At 48.3% G+C, this 19,577-nt stretch overlaps 1 protein-coding gene across 1 annotated transcript in view; it reads left to right on the forward strand.

The window, feature by feature from the left end:
* ODAD1 (outer dynein arm docking complex subunit 1) overlaps positions 1-19,577 on the forward strand; it is a 361,856-nt gene that overhangs the window by 218,180 nt on the left and 124,099 nt on the right. The window contains exons 8-9 of the mRNA XM_069637358.1: positions 9,587-9,774; positions 11,836-11,970. Coding sequence (XP_069493459.1) covers positions 9,587-9,774; positions 11,836-11,970 — 323 coding nt within the window. The remainder of the gene's footprint in view (positions 1-9,586; positions 9,775-11,835; positions 11,971-19,577) is intronic.

The raw sequence follows: 19,577 nt of genomic DNA on the forward strand, positions 1-19,577 counted from the left end.
GTAGCCACTTGTGCAATATGTGCTCAATGCAAGTGTATTCCAACCATACCTATTGGTCTCTTATTGCCGACTTCTGGAGAACCATGGGCCATGATCTCGATGGATTTCATTGTTGAATTGCCATGCGATCAAGGCCATGATACCATTTGGGTCGTCATTGATTATTTCACGAAATTGGCTCTTTTTGTGCCCTGCAAAGGGCTTCCCACGGCGCCTGCTTTGGCTAAATTATTCTTGCATCATGTTTTTAGATTTTCTGGTCTTCCTCGGGTGATTGTAACAGATCGTGGATTACAATTCACCTCTCGTTTCTGGCGAGCCCTTACCACCTCCTTGGGTATCGAAGATCGTTTTTCCACCGCATACCATCCCCAGACAGATGGGCAAACCGAAAGGTTGAATTCCACTCTTGAGCAATATCTTCGGTGTCTTACCTTGCAGCACCAAGAATCGTGGTTGCCCTTATTGGAAATGGCAGAATTTGCATATAATAATTCGGCGCATTCATCCACTGGAACATCGCCCTTTTTTGCTATGTATGGATGTCATCCTCGTACCCTGCCCATACAACCAGACCTGTCATCCTCGAGCCCTGCGGCCGGGGCCTGCGTCCGGAACTGGGCCAAAATACGAGACGACGTTTCTTCACATTTGCGGAAGGCCAAGTTGCAACAAAAGGATCAAGCCGACGCTCACAGACTCCCAGCGCCCAATTACAGGGTGGGATCCAAAGTCTGGTTGGCAACTAAGAATCTTCGTATTCCTGGTCGTCGTTTCCTTGTGCCTCGTTTTGTTGGTCCCTATCGGGTCTCTGAGATCATCAATCCTGTTGCAGTACGTCTAGATCTGCCGTACAGTTGGCATACCCATCCCGTGTTTCATGTTTCTTTGTTGATCCCTGTCTTCCTTCCACTAGGTTGTCTCTGAGCCCCTCTCCGGTCGACGTTCAGGGTTGTGACGAATATGAAGTGAGTCACATCCTGGATACCAGAGTTCGGAGGGGGGTTCGTCTTTACTTGGTGGACTGGAAGGGCTGTGGGCCGGAGGCCAGAACCTGGGAGCCTGCTGTGAATATACATGCTCCCCGGATGGTTGCCGATTTCTGGTCCAGGAGAGGGAGGCCTTCTTTGGGGCGGGGAACTGTCAAGATCACCGCAAAACATCCAACCCAAAGTATTCGACGACGGCCCTTGCCCGTTTCAAAGAAACTCTGTTCCTTTGATAAAAAGCCAAAACACCCTTTCCGAACCCGTGCTGCCATGTTGCCATGGCGACTATGGCGTCCTCTCCACAAACAAACTATCACACTGCAAGGAAGAGGAGGGGCCAATCAAGTTCGCGGCTACCCGTTATAACGCTTCCGGGTAGCTGCACTCGCTGCTTCTGATTTTCGTCAAAATCGCTGAAAGCTCCTGAACCCACGTCTTGTTCCCTTTGACTGCGCTTATCTTTTCCTGGCTTTGTTTTTGGACCGCAGTCTGTGTTTCTTGAACTCTTGCTTCCTTGTCTGTTTACTGTTTGTTACTTCCTGAACTGCTTCCACGTTGCCAGACTCCGGAACGCTATTTGACCTGCCTTGCCTGCTGATTCTGATCTGCATCTCTGTCCGCACGCTGCCGACCCCCGGAAAGCAATTTAACCTGCCTTGCCTGTTGATTCTGTTCTGCCCTATTGTCTGCACTCTGCCAAACCCCGGAACGTTATTGGACCTGCTCTACCTCTACTGTTCACACCAGCTTCCCAGCAAAGTCCTTTTCAGCATTTCGGACTCAACACGCCAGATTAAGGAACAACAATTGTTTACACTGTGGCACTATTCATCACCTACCTGAGCAAATCTGCATGCCCGAAAAGAATAGCGCAACGAACTAGAGACCGATTCCCGGCGCTCAGGTCGTTGGGCGTCCTCGTTTCGACGGGGTAGTCTGTGGACTTGAGACTGCCAAACTCCTTCTAGGCGTCCTCGTTTCGTCGTGAGTTAAGGATAGGTTGGGTTTGCAGAGTTTGCTCAGTAGTGTCCTTCCCTTGTCTACCATTGGTAAGTTTTCACTGCCTATTACCTGATTCCTGATTATCGTTTTTGTCCTTTTCTGAAATTGTTTGTGTTCCGCTTTATACGCTTAGTTTTCTGATATCTGGTTTAACCCCTACAGCCTCTATTCTCAGTGTATATCAGCCATCATTACAGTGTTCCTTGATCAGCTGCTTTTCTACGCTCCACGGCGTCTGTCTCCATCTCATGCTGCAACAGTAGAACCTTCTTTCGACTAATTGGTTCCTTTGTAATTTTTGGCATATTTAGAGTTTCTCTGAGCTCAGTGGTGTTTAAGTAGCATTGTAGAGTCTCTGGGTCTGTACTGTGTTTAGAGCTGTATAGTTATTGGTAAAAGATGCAAAATTAGTTGACAATTTCTTTTTCTGAGTGCACCAGTGCGCTCTGCGCGGTGCGTACACTTTCCACCAGGGTGGGTTTTCTGTCTACAGCTATCAGGCAAACTAGGAGGGCTCCAGGTTTCTGACCCTCGCCATATTAGCAGATTTGATGTCCGCATCCTACGAATCTCAGCTCTCGTTCTGCTGTAGCTCTAAACTTCAGTTATTCCTCCTTGAGCTCTGCTTCGGTATGCAGAGCGTTTGAGATATAGTACACAAGTTAAAGTCTTTTTAGTTGGTTCTCACTGGTGGCCAGTTCTCTCCTGATCAGCCTCAGTATTCCGTTCTTTTTTGCGATGCACACTCCTCTAATGTAGCACTTTGGTGTTTCCCAGAGGGTACCTGCCGAAGTAACCAAGTCTTGGTTGATTTCCAGGAACGCCGTAATTTCATTGTGGAGCTCTGTTGCAAACACTTGGTCTAACAGTCATCTTGGTTTAAATCGCCAATGGGGTGTGCCATGTTTGACGTTAAGAAGGTTGCATTTGAGCCTAACTGTAGAGTGGTCGGAGAAGGTTTTGGGGAGGATTTGGCATGTACCCCAGTTAAACGGGCTTTGGGAGGAAACTAATAGTCAATCCGCGAGCTGGTGTTATGGACAGCAGAGTGAAAGGTGTACTCCCTTGCATCCCAGTTATTGTGTCTCCACACATCTATCAAGTTATAGGCTCTGCAAATCTCTTGGACCTGGAGGCTTGCTTTGGCGGTTGAGTGTTTGAGTTTCATGACTTATCTTTCTGGGGGTCCATCTGCGTCTTCAGGTCTCCTCCCCAGATGATTGTTGCGGATCCTGACCCCTCAAGATGTGACATTACCCAGTTGAAGTTGTTCGCCCTGTCTACGTTAGGAGCGTAGGAGTTTATAAAAACCACCTCCTTCCCTGCTAGGATTCCCCTCACTAGGACTATGAAGAAAAGTACCTGTGGCAGCCCCAATCTCGGTCCCAGCGGTGTTCAGTTTCCGGGAGGAGGTATGTTTCTTGTATGAAGGCCACGTCGACTTTATGCCTCTTGAGGGATTGTAGGATTCTCAGAGTTTTGGTTGGGAGATTGCCTCCCCTAATGTTCCATGTGGCTACCTTGAATTTGCCATGTGGACTTTGTGATGAGGAACTTTTTTGGGTGATCTAGTCTGTGGCAATGGTGCTGAAATAGCATGAAGCCAGCGGTTGGTTCTTCCGAACTGGTACGATGAAGAAGTGAGACTTGTGAGGGCTTGGGGTGTGGGGGGGGGTAGGGTGGTGGGGGGCATGGCCCTGGTAAGCGCTTTCACATAAGTCTATGCAAACCATCCCCTGCGCGGGCAACCCCCAACTTGCCCGACCTTTTAACCCTACATATACGTAATAACCTTAACGTTGCTGCGCCTGGGGAGTTAGTGTCCTCCCAAGGCTGGAGGCTTCTTTGATATTAAAGAGTTATGGTTCTCTGGCAGTGTCGTCGGCCCTGATTGCGCCTGGCCAATCACTTTATTTCGACTTCACAGAGGATTTCGTCTTGCTCAGTCCCTCTGCGGTGGCCCTGGGTCGTTGTTGGAGGGGGTGGGGGGTCTGCACCCGACTTTATCCAGGAAGGAGTTGGCTTCCTCGGGTGAGTTAAAAAATTGGATCTTCCCATCATGCTGGACACGTAGTTTTGTGGAGAAAAGCATCGAATAGGTCATCCGGTTGTCCTGAAGTCGGCGTTTGACACCTGCAAAGGATCTCCTTCACGCCTGGACGGCTGGGGAGAAGTCTGGATAGAATTGAATGTTATCCCCATCGAACTGGAGTTCTCCTTTATGCCTAGCAAGACTCAGGATTGTGTCCCGGTCTTTGTAATTGAGCAGTTCAGCAATGATTGGTCGTGGAGGTTCTCCTGGTCTGGTAGTCGGGATTCTGTCAGCTCTCTCCACAACGAACAGTTGTGATAGCGCTGCTGCTCCAAAGAGTTCTTTGCATATTTTTTCAACATGCTCTTCCATTTTCGTCTGAAGCTGCTGTTCTCTGACCCCGACCAATTTTATATTGTTTCACCAAGAGCGTCCCTCTAGGTCTTCTTTCTTAGCATTGGCCGCTTTCATTTGACCTTCCAATGTCGATACTCTTGCATCAGTGTTAGTGTGTTGTCATCAAGATCCGAGTCTCTTTGTTCTACCGAGTCCAGCCTGTCTCCGTGTTTGTTGAGGCAGTGTTGTAGTTGATCCACCTTGTAAGATAATGCATCAAGTTTGCAGTCGAGGTTGCCGATCCCAGCCTTCAGATCCAAGAGGATCTCCCTGATGTCCATAGTTGGGAGGGGTTCCTCCTCCTGGGTTGCGTCCTCTAGTGGTGATTATGGTCGGCTGCCTGGCTTTAGGGTTTTAGTTGAGGTCCCAGGCTCAAAGTTTAGTTTTCGTTGGGATTTGTTGGATTTTCCCATGGTGATGTCTAGAGGGCCGGGGTCTCGGTTCTGTTCGGCCTAGGGGACGAGGTGCTGTTTGTTACGATCCGGACTGGTCGGGTTTCAGTTGGGCCTTTCATCTTAGACAGTCTGGGAGGGGAGGGAGCGTCCGATTGGTTGGTGTCAGCTCGCTCTTAATTATTAGTTGAATGATGATGTTGCAGATGTTCTGATAAGTGGTATTGGAGTCCTTTGTATGATCGATTTACCTGTTGGAGGCAGGGGTGTTTGAGGGCCCTGCCCACAAATGGAGCACAAGCGGCGGGTTGCTTGGTCTTCCCCTGGTGTGGGCACTGCTACTGCCCTTCCACAGTGTGGGGAGTGCCGGGGTATTGGATTCAACCTTTGTTATGCTTGGGATTACTCCTGACGAACTGTCTGCGATGTGGCCCGTAGGGTAGGGTAATGTCTACAGGCTCTTAATTAAGCCCCTGCAGTTTCTGGCTCTCTCAGATGCACGTGGGATGTCGTTGGAGAGATTTTGTGCGTGGTTGGTGGGGCGTTTTGTTTGTTTGTTGATTGTTTGGTTGATTTCCCTTGGGAATGCGGTAGATGTTATGCCTTCACAGCAGCCTGTCTCCCGCGGATGATCGGCGGGGTGGTCTACGGTGTGCAATCTGAGTCGGGTCCTCCTGTGCGATGTGCACTGTCTGTTAGTGGCCAGCAGAAATATTTTAGTTTGGGGGCCAGCAGGACTCCATCAGTCTATTTTCCCACTTTTCTTGGGGGGATGTCTTACCTACGGGCTCACTGCAGGATTACAATAGGCATGTGTTGGTGTGTCTGGGATAGCACGCCGTTTCAAATGTTCACTTCGGTGGGCGACTGGCCGTTCCGTTCAGGAGGTTAGGTCTGTCTGACTGTTGTTTTTTAGGTGTGGATACCAATCTCTCTCGGTATCGGAGCGGTCGCCGAGGTTCAGTGTGTGGCAAGACTGCAGTGCCCAGTGCCCGTGATAGCCTCGATCGGCAGCCGTGGCACTGCTGTGATTGTGTGGGTCTTGCACTCCTGTGGGGGACCGCTGTCCTCCCCACTATGTGACGCTTGCTGCCACCGCCGGTCGCCCGCGGGCGGGGGACCCGAGGCGTTACCACTGTTGGCTTCTACCCGGTTCGACCCGGGGGGAGAGGAGGGGCCAGCTACGGCTGTGCAGTGATTTCGGCCAACCGGCCTCCCCGGCTGGCACGCCTACCTCTGGCTCACTGTGTGATGGCGGCACCGTCACCCGCTGTGCAGGAGTGGAAGCAGGGGGCCGCGGACCCAGGGTCAGGTAAATTTCCTTGCCTCTGATGCTGTCAGCTGAGATGTGAGCGACCGCGGTCTGCTACGGTTAGATCGCCTTATGGACGGGTGGGCCTCCACTTTGCTTGGGTACTCCACCTCTTGGCCCAGGGTCCAGTCGAGTCCTCTCTGTGCTCTGCTGCTTTCGATTAAGCAGTTCTGGAGTGCGGCAGGGGGTCTGCTGTGTCTCTCCGGTTCGTCTGCTCGCGGATGTTGCAGGCAGCCCCTGTCATCCCCGCTCAATGTGTTTTGGGGTTCATCTGGGCCGCGGAGACGCTTCCCGGTCCCATGTTAGCACGGACACACGGGCACGCAGAGTCTCACACGTCGTTATTTCAGGCTTATTGCAGACGCTGTTTCTTCACGGCTCTTTTCTTATCTGACGGGGCCGGCAACTTTCCAGAGATTACGCAGGATTCATTTGGGAGCCTTACAGGAGCTCACAGTGGAGCCGCCATCTTGGTCGGCCCTCTAGCGCCCTCTTCGCCCAACAGAGACTTTCGAATGAACACCCACGTGGTGTCGGACCACTCTGTTTACAGTATCGAATCTTAGCTTCAAAGTTCAGTCACTCATCTGCTACTTAAATTATATTCGCATTGCTTGCCACATACACTTCATGCACTGTTCTCTTCAATTTCTTTTATACAATGTTGCAGCTTGCAACCTTGGTTTCCACACAGACCGGGCTGGTATCAGTCTCCCCAACTGACTGACTGTGCTGACTTCACTGGTGTTGCTTTGTTTTAAGAGCCAAGGACAGTACCACTGCAGCAAACGATTCTCCCGCCTTGACTATCGACGCGGGAGAGCCCCGGGTACCTCTGCAGCCCTCATTGTCAAGAATCTCCCCAAACATGCACACATATCCCCAGCTTTAAAGTCACTCCATTGGCTTCCTATCAAATCTAGAATCTCTTTCAACTCCTCACCATGGCGCACCACGCCTTGTATGGACACGCTCCCTTGTACTTAAAACATGACTTGAAATGGTACTGCCCTCGTTGCTCACAGAGAACACCATATAAACACACCATGTCCATTGCCCGTTTCCAAAAATCCAGAATCTATGGCATCAAACTTTCCCTCGACCTACATAAAATCCAACACCTCTTTCTCTTTCGCAAACTCCTTAAAACCTATCTATTCTAATGCCGACCACTCCGGCTTATGGCACCGTTACCAGCGTGCTAATATCCCCTTGGGTTGTTGCAGGCAGTTTCCACAGGAAATCATTGTAAATGCCATCTGGCATGCGTACATTGCAAGCACCGTTTACTCCATTTGCACTGCAGAGTGCAAATAGAGAAGTGTAAACAGCCTTTCACCACCTCTTTGCACTTCTTATTTGCGCTTTGCAGTGCAAATAACAAATTGCCTGGAGGGGACCTTTTTGCACGTAAGTGCAAGCATAAGCAGTCTCCTACAAACAATTACAATTATTTTTAAATTAGCTCCTATGTGTCATACCCAGTCTGATATTTTTAAACTGTGTAGTTTGCTTTTTCTGTTTTACCATTTCTGTAAGGAATCTAGCTTTGCCCTCCAAAGATAAGCAGGACTGGCTTTTTTCGAGATTGCTAAACATCTTCTCACCGGACTCTTTAGGGGGATATGAGTCTAGAGAATGACATCACTTCCCAGAAATAATGTCAGTCCCTCAAAGTCTACACATCTCTGATTATTTGCGGCTACGGTGTTATTTTGTAACAAATGCAAATTGCATGCAGGGGGCCACCAGTTTTAACACTTATGCGTTATTGTAAAAAGAAATGTAAATACCTCCTGACAATTATCCTTTGCAGACCTCATTAACAATGGATTCCTATAGAATCTTCCAGCTTTTGGGCTTTTGGAAGGTGTTCAATGCAGGATTCCGTAGGAATCAATGTGTTTACACCTGGATGAAAATCACATTGGGCGAGGGCATTTTAAAGCTAATTGCATGCAGAGGACCAGCAATACGTGCACATATGTGTTGGTGGTCCCCTGCATGCAATTTTAAACACTCTCAAAGCATAGTGGAAAAGTAAGAGTGAAGCAAGGCGAAATCACCTGTACTCCACTTTTATTCTCCGCTTTGAGAGAAATAAAACACCACTGGCAAAAACGTTTTGCAGGCGCCATTTGATAATGGATTTCAGTGGAATCCGCCTGCTATACACCATGCATAAAACCAAGGCGTATTCCATTGGAATCAATACTAAAACCAAATGCTCCCCTGCCCCCAAACGCCTTAGAAAAGATGTCAAATATAGCGGAGAATAAAGGGAAAGGCTCCACTTCATTAGAAAATGACCCCCCACGCAGATGTAAAACAAGGTGGGTCAAATTGCAAAATGTTAAATGCATGCAGGGGACCACCAACATAAGCACTTACATGTTATTAGGTTCCCTGCGTGCAGTTTTTTACATTTTCGAAACACAGTTTAAAAAAGAATTGTTGAACCAAGCAAAATAGCCTTTTCTCCCCACTTTTACTCTGTTTTGTAAAAAATGTAAATGGTGCCTGCAATTTGTGCTGTGGAGGCGGCATTTACAATGGATTCCTATGTAGTCAGACTTTTATCAGGTACTATAAACAGGCAGATTTCAAAAGGTAAAAAAGTGTTACACCTTATGCTCTTTGACCTTTAAGAAGGAACGCATGGTGGAAGTGTCAATTCTGTCTCGTGCCCTCTACTCCTACAAATGCACTAGAATGCCCTGCAGTGTAAAAGTAAGGCATGCATGGTTAACGCCTTGCATTTGCATTCCACAGCTTGTAAAATGACCCTCTTCAAAAGTGACCAACTAGTATTAAATCTATGTGTGAACTGTTTTACGTCTTGGTTCACCACTCAGTGCCATATCAAATGAGCCCTTGGGTGGTTTTGCAGGTGGAGCTTGCAAACCACCTTCAACAACCCCCAGAGCGCATGAGCAAGACATAAACCACTTACACGTTTGTTTATCACCTGGCCTTTGCACTCTGTGGGAGATAGTTAATGATCCCCAGTTGTGTAGTGGATTAGGGCACATTGATGGACTTGGTGAGCAAACTCGGGGCACATAGTATGAACAGTGTGTGGCACATGGACAGAGAGTGTGAAGTAGCGTGGGGCACATGGCAGGAGGTAGCTCCCTCTCATAGGAAGGACCTAGCCCTCCAGAGACCCCAATTGGCCGAATGTTAAAAGTACAGAAGCACAAAGACTGGAGGAGATTTAGCTCACATTATGCATCATATATGAACTGAATCTTCTAAAGCTTTGGGTTTTAGCACCTTTGAGAGGAGACCAATTGGTAGTCCTAGTGGTGTAAATTCTTCTTAGCTTTGTTAGTGATATACTCTTTTGACACTTACTCTGACACTGTTAGTTATCAAGGGTGTTTAGTAAAAAATAACTTACTACGTAAAATATGTCCCGACAGACGTATTCCATGATGCATGTTTTTCTCTTGCAATTAAGGGATGAGGCTCAGACAAAGATGCTGCAGCTGAAGGAGAAGACGGAGAAGGACCTGGCCCAGCACACGGCTGAGATCAAGGAACTGCAGCGCATTATTGACCATGACCGGAAGCTGAAGGAGTTCATGAACACCAAGACGCACGAGCGCTCAATCAGCGAGGAAGTACTGGAGGCTAGGCGGCGACGAGGTACCCCGCCGTAGCTACTCTCCTCACTTATTTACTGCTTATCAATAGTGGTGGCAGACAGTGACGCCCATCACTTGGCAGGCGTGACCCGAAACTGTAAATGAGCAGCCTGCATTAATTGCGATATTTCAGACTGGCTGGGTAGGGAAGGGAAAGTACAGGAACACTTGCAAAATAAGAGAGAAGACAGAACTCCAAGCCACTTGGGTACCCGTGCCTTTCACCACTTGGATGCATTGAGTCATGCAGGATGTGCACAGCAAGGTCTTTAATGATATTTGCCATGACGAACATGGTGCATGTCATTGCGCCTTTGTTTTCAACGGACAGTGCATGCCTTTTCTGGCCCATATGACTATGCCGTCCAGGGCATAGGGCTGATGCTGGAGAAGTATGGCATGCATTTTTCCATTCGTTTCTTCCCCGTCTGCCCCATCCTGAATGAGGGTCTAAGTAGATTAGTGTTGAAGTAGGCAGATTAGAGAGCAATTGTAGTTCAGTATGGCTAACCACGCCTATGATTCTGTAGATGTCTGTGGTTTCAAGGCCCACAATATTCTGAAACATTAGGTCCTCAACAGTCTAGTTGTTTCAATATTGCCTTGCACTCTTAATATATGGTCAACCACTGGTAGAGCCAACTCACTGAGTCAAATGAAGAATGAGCCTTTTGCTTACTTGGTTCTTGGATTGGTGGCGATTACCATTTATAACAGTAATACATTCTACCGTTAGTTTTAGTCCAACTGGCACTGCTATTATTCGTAGTAGTGCAGTTACCCTCCGGACCCCATAAATCATGGTTCTACAACTGTTAGCAGTAGTTGTGAAACTACCAATATTACTAGGATTAATAGTACCATCATTGATACTAATGCTAAAACAACTTTCAGTAATAGTACTGCTATGATGGCAAGCCTGCTCAGTATGCAAACCTGTTGGTGCAAATTAAAAGGAAATGGCACTCTTTGCTTTGATCTGTTGATGCTGTGATGGATATGCAGACCACATGTCCTCTCCTCCTCTAAGGAAGGTCTCTTCTGATTTAATGGTTTGAAGAAAATTCTTAAAATAGAGCACACCATAAATCGGAAATATGCTTACAAGAATGTACAAAATAAGACAAGTGGGAAGAGTTTTTCGCTGACAAATTGGCACAAGATAATACATTAATATTAAAAAAACAACATACTTTTTGTAAATACTTTATGGCCCCTTTTTAGTGAAATAACCACAGGATGCAGTGACCAGTGATGGATCTTTTGCAGGTTCCACAAACCTTTGTAAGATCGGTTTTCGGCTCTCAATTCTTAGCACTTAAAGCCTCCATGTTTGTCTTTTGCTCCATAGCCTACGCTGCAAGCAAAAGACCCTCTGAGTTTTGTAAAGCCTCTGAAGAAAATGATTGCTTATTGGAATTTCTTGCATGCTCAGGGTCCCTTCACTGGGCTTTTTGCGGTGCCGTTAGTTCACTTGTTACAGTGGGTTTATGGCATTTGACCTTATATTATGAATATGGTGATAAGCATTCTAGTTCATACGTCACTTTAAAGTCCTAGTTTTCATGCATTGATTTTGTGGCCAGTTTCAGAGTAGTGGACACCACTTACTTGATCATAGACAGTTGATCATACCTCTTTTGCTTTCCTTTTGGTTTTCTTGAATTGTTCAACTTGGCTTGGTGAGCGCAAGTCCCTTGTGTTAGTGGTGTGACTTTCAACCGTGCACACACACAGCCTTTTCCGCCTGAAGCACAGAAGTCAGATTTTAGTAGAATTGTATACACTGTCTGCCAAGAGACTCGCTTTATTGGTCAGGGTTGTTGCATGGCCCAGTCCCAAAATACATTATTTCCTCCCAGTTTGAAAATGTATGTGTCATTTATCCAAATGCATTAGTTTTGCTAGCTGATACGATAGCTCAAATTTAAATCTATTCCATTATGACATTTTTGTTAGATGTTAGTAACACTCTCTAGCACCACACACACCATTACGATTGGAGTGTCGATCATTGTATGAAGACATTGTATAAAGACCTTGAGTAATATTATCCTTTCAGAGAAAGAAGAATCTGAAAGAAAGAGAAGGGATCCGACGGAGGAGACTGTGGAGACGTATGAAGCCGCCTTCCAGCAAATACGCAGCATCACCAGTGAGGACAACTTGGACATCCTTGTGTCCAAGTTCATAGAAGGTAGTACTGCACTGTTAATTATAAGATATTGAGTGCTGCACATTTAGGTAAAAGGGAAATGCACTACCCTCTGTGAATGTGTCCTATATGTGCTGTTTTTTCTTTATCTTGAAACCAGCTGTGAAGCAAAGAAACTCTGTACAACAATGAGAACCTGTAATAGGGTACAATAATATGGAAATGATCAGAAGGATACACTATTTAGGGTATACTTGGAAGTACCTGTAGTGTAGAGGTGATGAAGGGTTAGGGAGGGCAAAGGTTTTTTTCCCATGCCTTTGATTAGTATACTTGCAAATTAAAAGCGATTTCTTGCAATGGTGGCACCTTCAGTAAAGGGGGTATCTGTTCATGGGAAACGGGCACAGAAGAGGATGGGGAAAGCAGGGAGAGAAGCAAACAGAAGAAGGCTGAAACATCAAGAAATATGGAAAAAGAGTGGCAGGCCGAAGGAATCGACATGTGTAGGAACTGAGGGGATACAGGACAGTCATGGGGATGCTAGGAGAGCAGACTCTGCAACCTCCATACTGCGGTGAGTGTTGTGCCTCTGAGACCTTCTATACCTCTACCTTTGTGTTTTTTTTGTGATTTTGTAGGCCCCACGGCCCGTTTGCACCCTTCTTGCCTCCCTCCCACAGCCGGCTTTCCCCTTTTGTGTTTTCCCCATCCTCCCAGCACGCCCACCGGTGCTGATTGGTGCTAAATTCCTCTGGAGCTGTGCTTACCGGCCTGCGCTGCTCGTGCTCACCCACTTTGCGTCCTCCATACTGCGGTGAGTGTTGCGCCTCTGAGACCTTCTAGGCCTCTACCTTTGTGTTTTTTTTTTCCTGATTTTGTAGACCCCACGGCCCGTTTGCACCCTTCTTGCCTCCCTACCACAGCCCGCTTTCCCCTTCTGCGTTTTCCCCATTCTCCTACCTCCTAGCCCACCCACCGGCCCTGATTGGTGCCCCATCTAGGTCATAACTGACCTTTCCAGGGCAGCTCTCTGCCTGTGCAGCCCTGCGGCTATGGTCCCCAAGGCAAAGGGCGGCTCCTACAGAGGCGTCTCCAAACTGTGTCTGAAGGTGTCCGGAGGGGAAGCCAGTGGCCAGCCGTCAGCCAGCAGCGACTTGTAAGGCAAGTGTGGCTAAGGTGGGGGTAGAGCAATTACTCTACCCGGGAAGCCCTACCACCTTACAAATTATCCAATCACTTTAAATGTTAGCCTACGTTACCCCTTTATTGAGCGATTCAGACTGATCTGTGATAATACAAACACTTATTAATTGCTCCCGTTAGCCTGTTTCACATCTTGATAGTGCACCTAAGATATTACTGTGTTGTAGTCTGCCATTCCCAAACACTTGATAATTGTTCCTGTTGTCCTGTCCCGCATCCAGATAGTGAGCCTTAAATACTACTGTGTTGTATTCACATCTAAATAGTGCACCTAAGATATTGCTGTGTTGTATTCTGCAAGTCTCATACACTTATAAATTGTTCCTGTTACCCTGTTTCACATCTATACAGTGCACCTTAGATACTACTGTGTTGTATTCTATCAGTCTCAAACATTAATAATGGTTCCTGTTAGCATGTCTCGCATCTAGATAGTACGCCGAAGAGATTACTGTGTTTTCTGCCTGTCACACACCCTTAAAAATAGTTCCTCTTCGCCTGTTTTCGCTTCTAAATAGTGCGCCAAGATTCTGTTTTCTTATATTCTGCCGGTCTCAATCACTGAGTAATCATTCGGCTAGCCTGTTTCCTATCTAGATAGTAGACCTTAGATCCTTGGATATTACTGTGTTCTATTCTCCCGGTCCCAAACACAGAGAACTATTTGGGTTTAGCCTATTTAATTTACTCTGTTTCTGATCCAGAAAAACACCCCCTAAGGTGGCACTATAATTTACTTACCTACGCTACAGAATTAAATTGCTTGCATTCGTTCCGCCTACAACTACAAGTGCCACCTGAGATAGTACTGTAATTTACTTGCTTAAATTCTAGGCGCCGCCTCTTCATCTAGACCTCCACCCTACCCCAAATTCTTTAGCCCTCTCATAGTGTCCAGATCCTAGTCACAGGTTGTAAATCCAGGGCACCACGTCTACCACTACTAGTTCTTCAATCCCTAGCTACCCGACACCGGATGGAGACCCCAGCCCACAAGAATCCCCCCTCTCCCACACGCCCAGATTCCCAGCCTTCCCCCTCATGGTTCACCCCCTTACAGCACTTGGCCCATGCTCGAGCACCCACCTTCACAAGCCCCCCTACCCCCAACACAACCCTAGACACCTCCCCCTCGCTCCCCATTACACCCTTACGCCGCTCGCCCGCTCTCCTACTATCACCCTGCATCCAACTCTAAAATCAGAGGTGCACCCTGGTGTGCTAATCACCTCCCTCCTCAGAAGCCAATACCCCACCTTCCTCCCCGCCCTAACTCATCATCCTCCACCCTCCCTCTGACACTTAATGAGAAACTCCCTGATACCCCTCGCCATGACACCACACCCCCCATCGAACTCCCAAGCCAGGGGAGCCCTCTGGCGCTCCAAACAGCGCAGTTTCACCCCTTCCTTGCACCTCCCAAGGAACATCCCTCCCCACCTTCAGCTCCCCCTTGCCCATGGTCCCTCCCCCTTAACCCATCGGAGAACCCAGCACCCTCTCGCCCACCCCTCTACCTCCCCCTCGACCCCCCGTAACCGCTTCTTGACCCCCGCCAACAAGCCACCCACTTCATATCCCTTCCCCTAACTGAAAGCAGCATGTCTCACCCACTGACCCCCCCTAACCTCTCCCACACCCCTATAGCACCAAACCCCACGAAATGCAGAAAACAAGACTGGTCCTCTGCCTAGACTCTCTACTCCTCACCACTTCTACCTCAACCCATCCTCCCAATCTCTCCCTCCCCTCTCACACGCCCCCCTGCTCTCGCCCTGCGTCCACCCCCTCTCTCTTGACTTCTCACCCTGCACCCCAGTACCCCTCCTCCTTCCAGACCAACTTCAATTCCTGGCACCCTAAAACCCCTCACACCCACTGACCATCTCTCCACTCTTCTATCCCCCTCGACTCTACACACACCCCTCACACATCCTCCTCCGCCCGCCTACTCTTCCCAGCCTCCACCGAAGTAACCCCATCTCCCGTCACTCAAAATTCACTGGCACCCTGCCCCCTCCCTAACCCACCTCACCCTATATCAGCGACCCAGAATGTTCCACCCTCACCCTCCTCCCCTCCAATCACCCAAGCCCCTCATGCTCCCACTCCAACAACCTCCACTAAGACCACATCCCCTCACGAAGTCAACTGCATCCTTTTCAATGCCCGCTCCGTAGCAAGAAACAGACACAGCATCTTCGATCTCCTGTCCTCGGACAAGCCTGACCTCATCTTTATCACTAAAACCTGGTTCTCCAAGGACTTTGCACCTATTGCACATGAAGACTCCCCCCCACCCCCCCGTGGCTACTCGCTCATCCCACACAATAGACCCTCCAGAGGAGGCGGAGTGGTAGTCCTCTTCAATTCTCATTTCTCTCTCTCACTCGTCGAATCTCAGACATGCAATCCCTCATGTGAATCCCTTCTAGTTGAACTCACGCTACCTCTGATTTTCTACAGCTTCCTACTCATTTACAGACCCCCTGTTTACGACAGACATTTCACCAACAACCTCTGATTCTGTAACCACCATTCAAGTAAATCACCCATCTCTCATACTCCTTGGAGTTTTCAATATCTGGTTTGACATTCCCACCAACCCCAGGACCCATCCACTGGTCGACAGTCTTGATGCGCTCAACCTCTCCCTTCATACGTCTGGTCCAACCCACTCAAGGGGGCACACCCTTGATGCAATTTTCAGCTCCCATGACCTGATTTATATATCCCACCCCAAACCACTAATCTGGACCGACCACTTTGTCATTGTCATGATGCCTGCTCCCGAGGAGCAAGGTCAGGCCCAGCGTCCCCGGAAGCAGACTTCATACTCACCAAGCAGGACCCAGCAAACCCCTATAGGGGCTCTTTGGACCTTGTCCTGGCGCCTTTGGCGCCAGGCTCATAAAAGGCATCTGTCCTGGCGCCATAGGCGCCAGGCTCATCATGGCAGAACATATGGTAATGCTTGGGCGAACTCACCTGAGGCAGACCATGCTGCATACTCGCCCGAGGCAGACCATGCTGTCACAAGCTCCAAGCCAACTAAGGCTGGGGAGGAACTATTTTCTTTCAGGAACTCTTTTCTTACTCGGTGGGGCCAGTGGAAGGACACTCACCTGAAGCTCTTCCAAGGCTATTTAAACCACGCCCGGATGGCCACACGTGCTTCGCGTTATTCTGCATCTGCAGCAGGACGCTCACCGAGTCGGCTCCTGCATCCTGGCTCCTGCCATGCCCGCCAGCACCTGGAACACCTGCAAGGAGAGAAAGGCAAGCATTAGGACATTATCTACCTTCATCCAGCATCCGGATTCTTCACTCCGTCGATCCTGGAAAAGAAAGTCAAGGGTTAGAAACGCATCTCATCGCTTGCTGCAGCGCCGCTTCCACTTACCTTCACGTGGCGCCGGCAACCTTTTCAGCGCCCATAGGCGACATCGGTCGCATTCAAGACCTACGGAGAAAAAGGACAAAACAAGGTGAGCAAAGAACTAATTGCAAAAGGACAGATTACTCACCTTAAGTCTTACCTGAATTTTGTTGGGACCTCAGTTCCCTTTTCGGGTCAGAGCGGCTTTTCTGGCTTTTCCGTACCCCGGCCCCTATGGGGAAATAAGACACACTCATTAAGGTGTCGGAGCAAACCACTACGGCACACCTTCATTAAAAGTACTCACCTGAGCTTACCTCGGCGAATCCATTCCTCCACACGGATTCCTCACCTAGTCCCTGAAAATTAAACAAAGGCCAAGGGACAAATAAGCCTTGATCTTTTGAACTATATACTTACGGCAGCATTTTGGTAAAGGCAAGCAGACATCAAACCCTCGCCTAAATCCGAGATCCAGTGAAGTAACTGGAAATCTACGCGCCCCTGCGTCAGAAGCAGGATGGAGAGCTCGTCCATACAGAAATTAAGGTGAGAGTCTGCGGAAGGCACAGCTAGGGTTCGAGGAGGTTGAGAAGGGGAAAAAGGGGGGAATCTCACACACAATCTAGCAGACAGTTAACTCCCTTTTCCCATCTACAGAAGGATTATTCTACGGGCCAGACAGACGAGGTTTGGGGGTCCAGTCCAGTCCATCTTCCAAGCACTACGCTTTACCGTGGAAGAAGTTGTAGCAGTCCAGAACGGGTCGGCGCCTCCGTGGGAATCAGGTGAGCGTTACAGAACGCGAAGCCTACCAATAACTTCTTACCCAGGCGCCATGGAAACTTCCGAGACAGACCAGCTGGCCCAGCTATTAGGGGAATTACGGGCCGAAGTTCATTCCGCTCGCCAGGAGACGAATGCCCTCAGGAGGGAGTTTATTGTGTCAAAGGAACGAACTGATGATCTTGCCTGCCAGCTGTTGCAGAGTCAAGCTGGTCAAACTCCTCTACCAAGTTCAGGGGGTAGTTTCACCCCCGTGGCGTCAACTAATCCAGTGCAAATCAATCTACCTGGAAACGTGCCACTGGCCTTGCCTGAACGTTTTGCTGGAGATCCCAAAACATTTGCAGTATTTATGAATCAATGCCGATTGCATTTCCTCTGCAGACCTGGGGCCTTCCCGAATGACAACCAAGGTAGCCTTTGTACTTTCTTATCTCAGCGGCAGCGCAGCTGATTGGTCAATCCCATTGGTTACTCAAGACGACTCGATCCTTCAGAACTTTCAAGCCTTCCAGACAAGTATGGAAAGACTTTTTGCGAGGCATTCCCAGGGACAGGCCCTGGACAACGAACTCCTATCTCTACGACAGGGTAATCTGGACCTCTTAGCTTACATTGCGACCTTCAATAGGTTAGTTGTGGAAACAAGATGGCCTGAGGATAAGAGAATTACGCTATTCCATCGAGGTATACGTGGAGAACTTAAAGATGTCTTGGCCCAGGTCGTAAATCCACCCTAGGACTGCTCGGACTATATTGACTTAGTAGTCCAACTGGATCACAGGCTTCAAAACAGAAAACCAGATCGGTCCAGGTTTGAAACCCTGGTTTTTGCGAAAGCCCAGGTTCACCCCAAGGGTGTCGATGCTACTGAACCTATGCAGATTGGAGTAGTCAAGGGACCTTTGACCCAAAGGGAGCGTGAAAGAAGACGGCAAATGCAATTATGCCTCTACTGTGGAACTTCAGGACACTTCTTACGAGACTGCCCTGTAAAACCGCCCAAAAAGGCGGTAGGATCCACGGATAAAGATCTTGTAGAATCTGAGCCGGGAAACGACCACGCCCGACAAGCGTAGATGTCTGCTTGCCGAGCTTAAAAACCAACTCTTTGACCTCGTACTTCACCATGCTAATGGTCCTCGTAAATCCAAAGCAGCCTGAACGGTTGCATGCAATTAAGGCATACATCGATAGTGGGGCTATAGGAAACTACGTGGATCGTGAATTGGCTTCTAGGATGAACCTCCCTCTTTGCCCTAAAACCAATAAAGATGTCATCACCACTGTGGATGGAACCGAAATCGCCTCTGGGCCATAACTCACTCCACCACGGAAGTGACATTGCTGGGTCAAGACGGGCATCGGGAGGCAATGGTGTTTGACGTAATCAAGGCTCTGCAATTTCAAGTCATTCTAGGAATCCCTTGGTTGGAAACACACAATCCTCAAATTGAATGGCGAGCAAAGAGGATAACCTTTCCAGAGTGTGTACAAACCTGCTATCCACGAAATACAAGCATTGGCCTAGCTACCGTAACTCCTGTCAGTTTGCAAATACCGCCAGAGTACCAAGAGTTTCAAGACGTCTACCAAAAGGAACAGGCCAATACTCTACCGCCCCACAGGTCATACGATTGCCAGATAGATCTACTACCCGGTGCAACACCCCCTTGCAGCAGGATCTATGCCCTTACCGAGCCCGAGAATCTTCATTTACGACAATATCTGGACCAGTACTTAGTCAATGGTTTTATTCACCCGTCTAAGTCTCCTGCATCCTTGGCTTTATTCTTCGTACCAAAAAAAGAAGGCGATCTCAGAACTTGTATAGACTACCGCGCACTGAACCAGATAACTATCAAAAACAGATACCCTTTGCCTTTGATCCCTGAACTCCTTGACCAAGGGAAAGTTGCCTGTATATACACCAAGCTAGATCTCCGGGGGCCTTACCATCTAGTGCGAATCAAAGAAGGCGATGAATGGAAAACTGCCTTCCGCACTAAATATGGGTTGTTCGAGTACCAAGTTATGCCCTTTGGACTGTGCAATGCACCGGCTGCCTTCCAATATTTCATGAACGATGTCCTCAGGGAACTCATCGATGTTTGTGTTATCGTATACATCGATGACATTCTTGTATACTCCTCTTCAGAATCTGATCATCGAAACCATGTCAGGGCAGTCCTCGAGAAATTGCGCCAACACAAACTATTTGCTAAACTTGAAAAATGTGTTTTCCATGTCGAGGAAGTCGAATTTCTAGGTTTTATCC

The sequence above is a fragment of the Ambystoma mexicanum genome, chromosome 1q (assembly GCF_040938575.1).
Source record: "Ambystoma mexicanum isolate Mex_15411 chromosome 1q, UKY_AmexF1_1, whole genome shotgun sequence".
Taxonomy (NCBI): Eukaryota; Metazoa; Chordata; class Amphibia; order Caudata; family Ambystomatidae; genus Ambystoma; species Ambystoma mexicanum.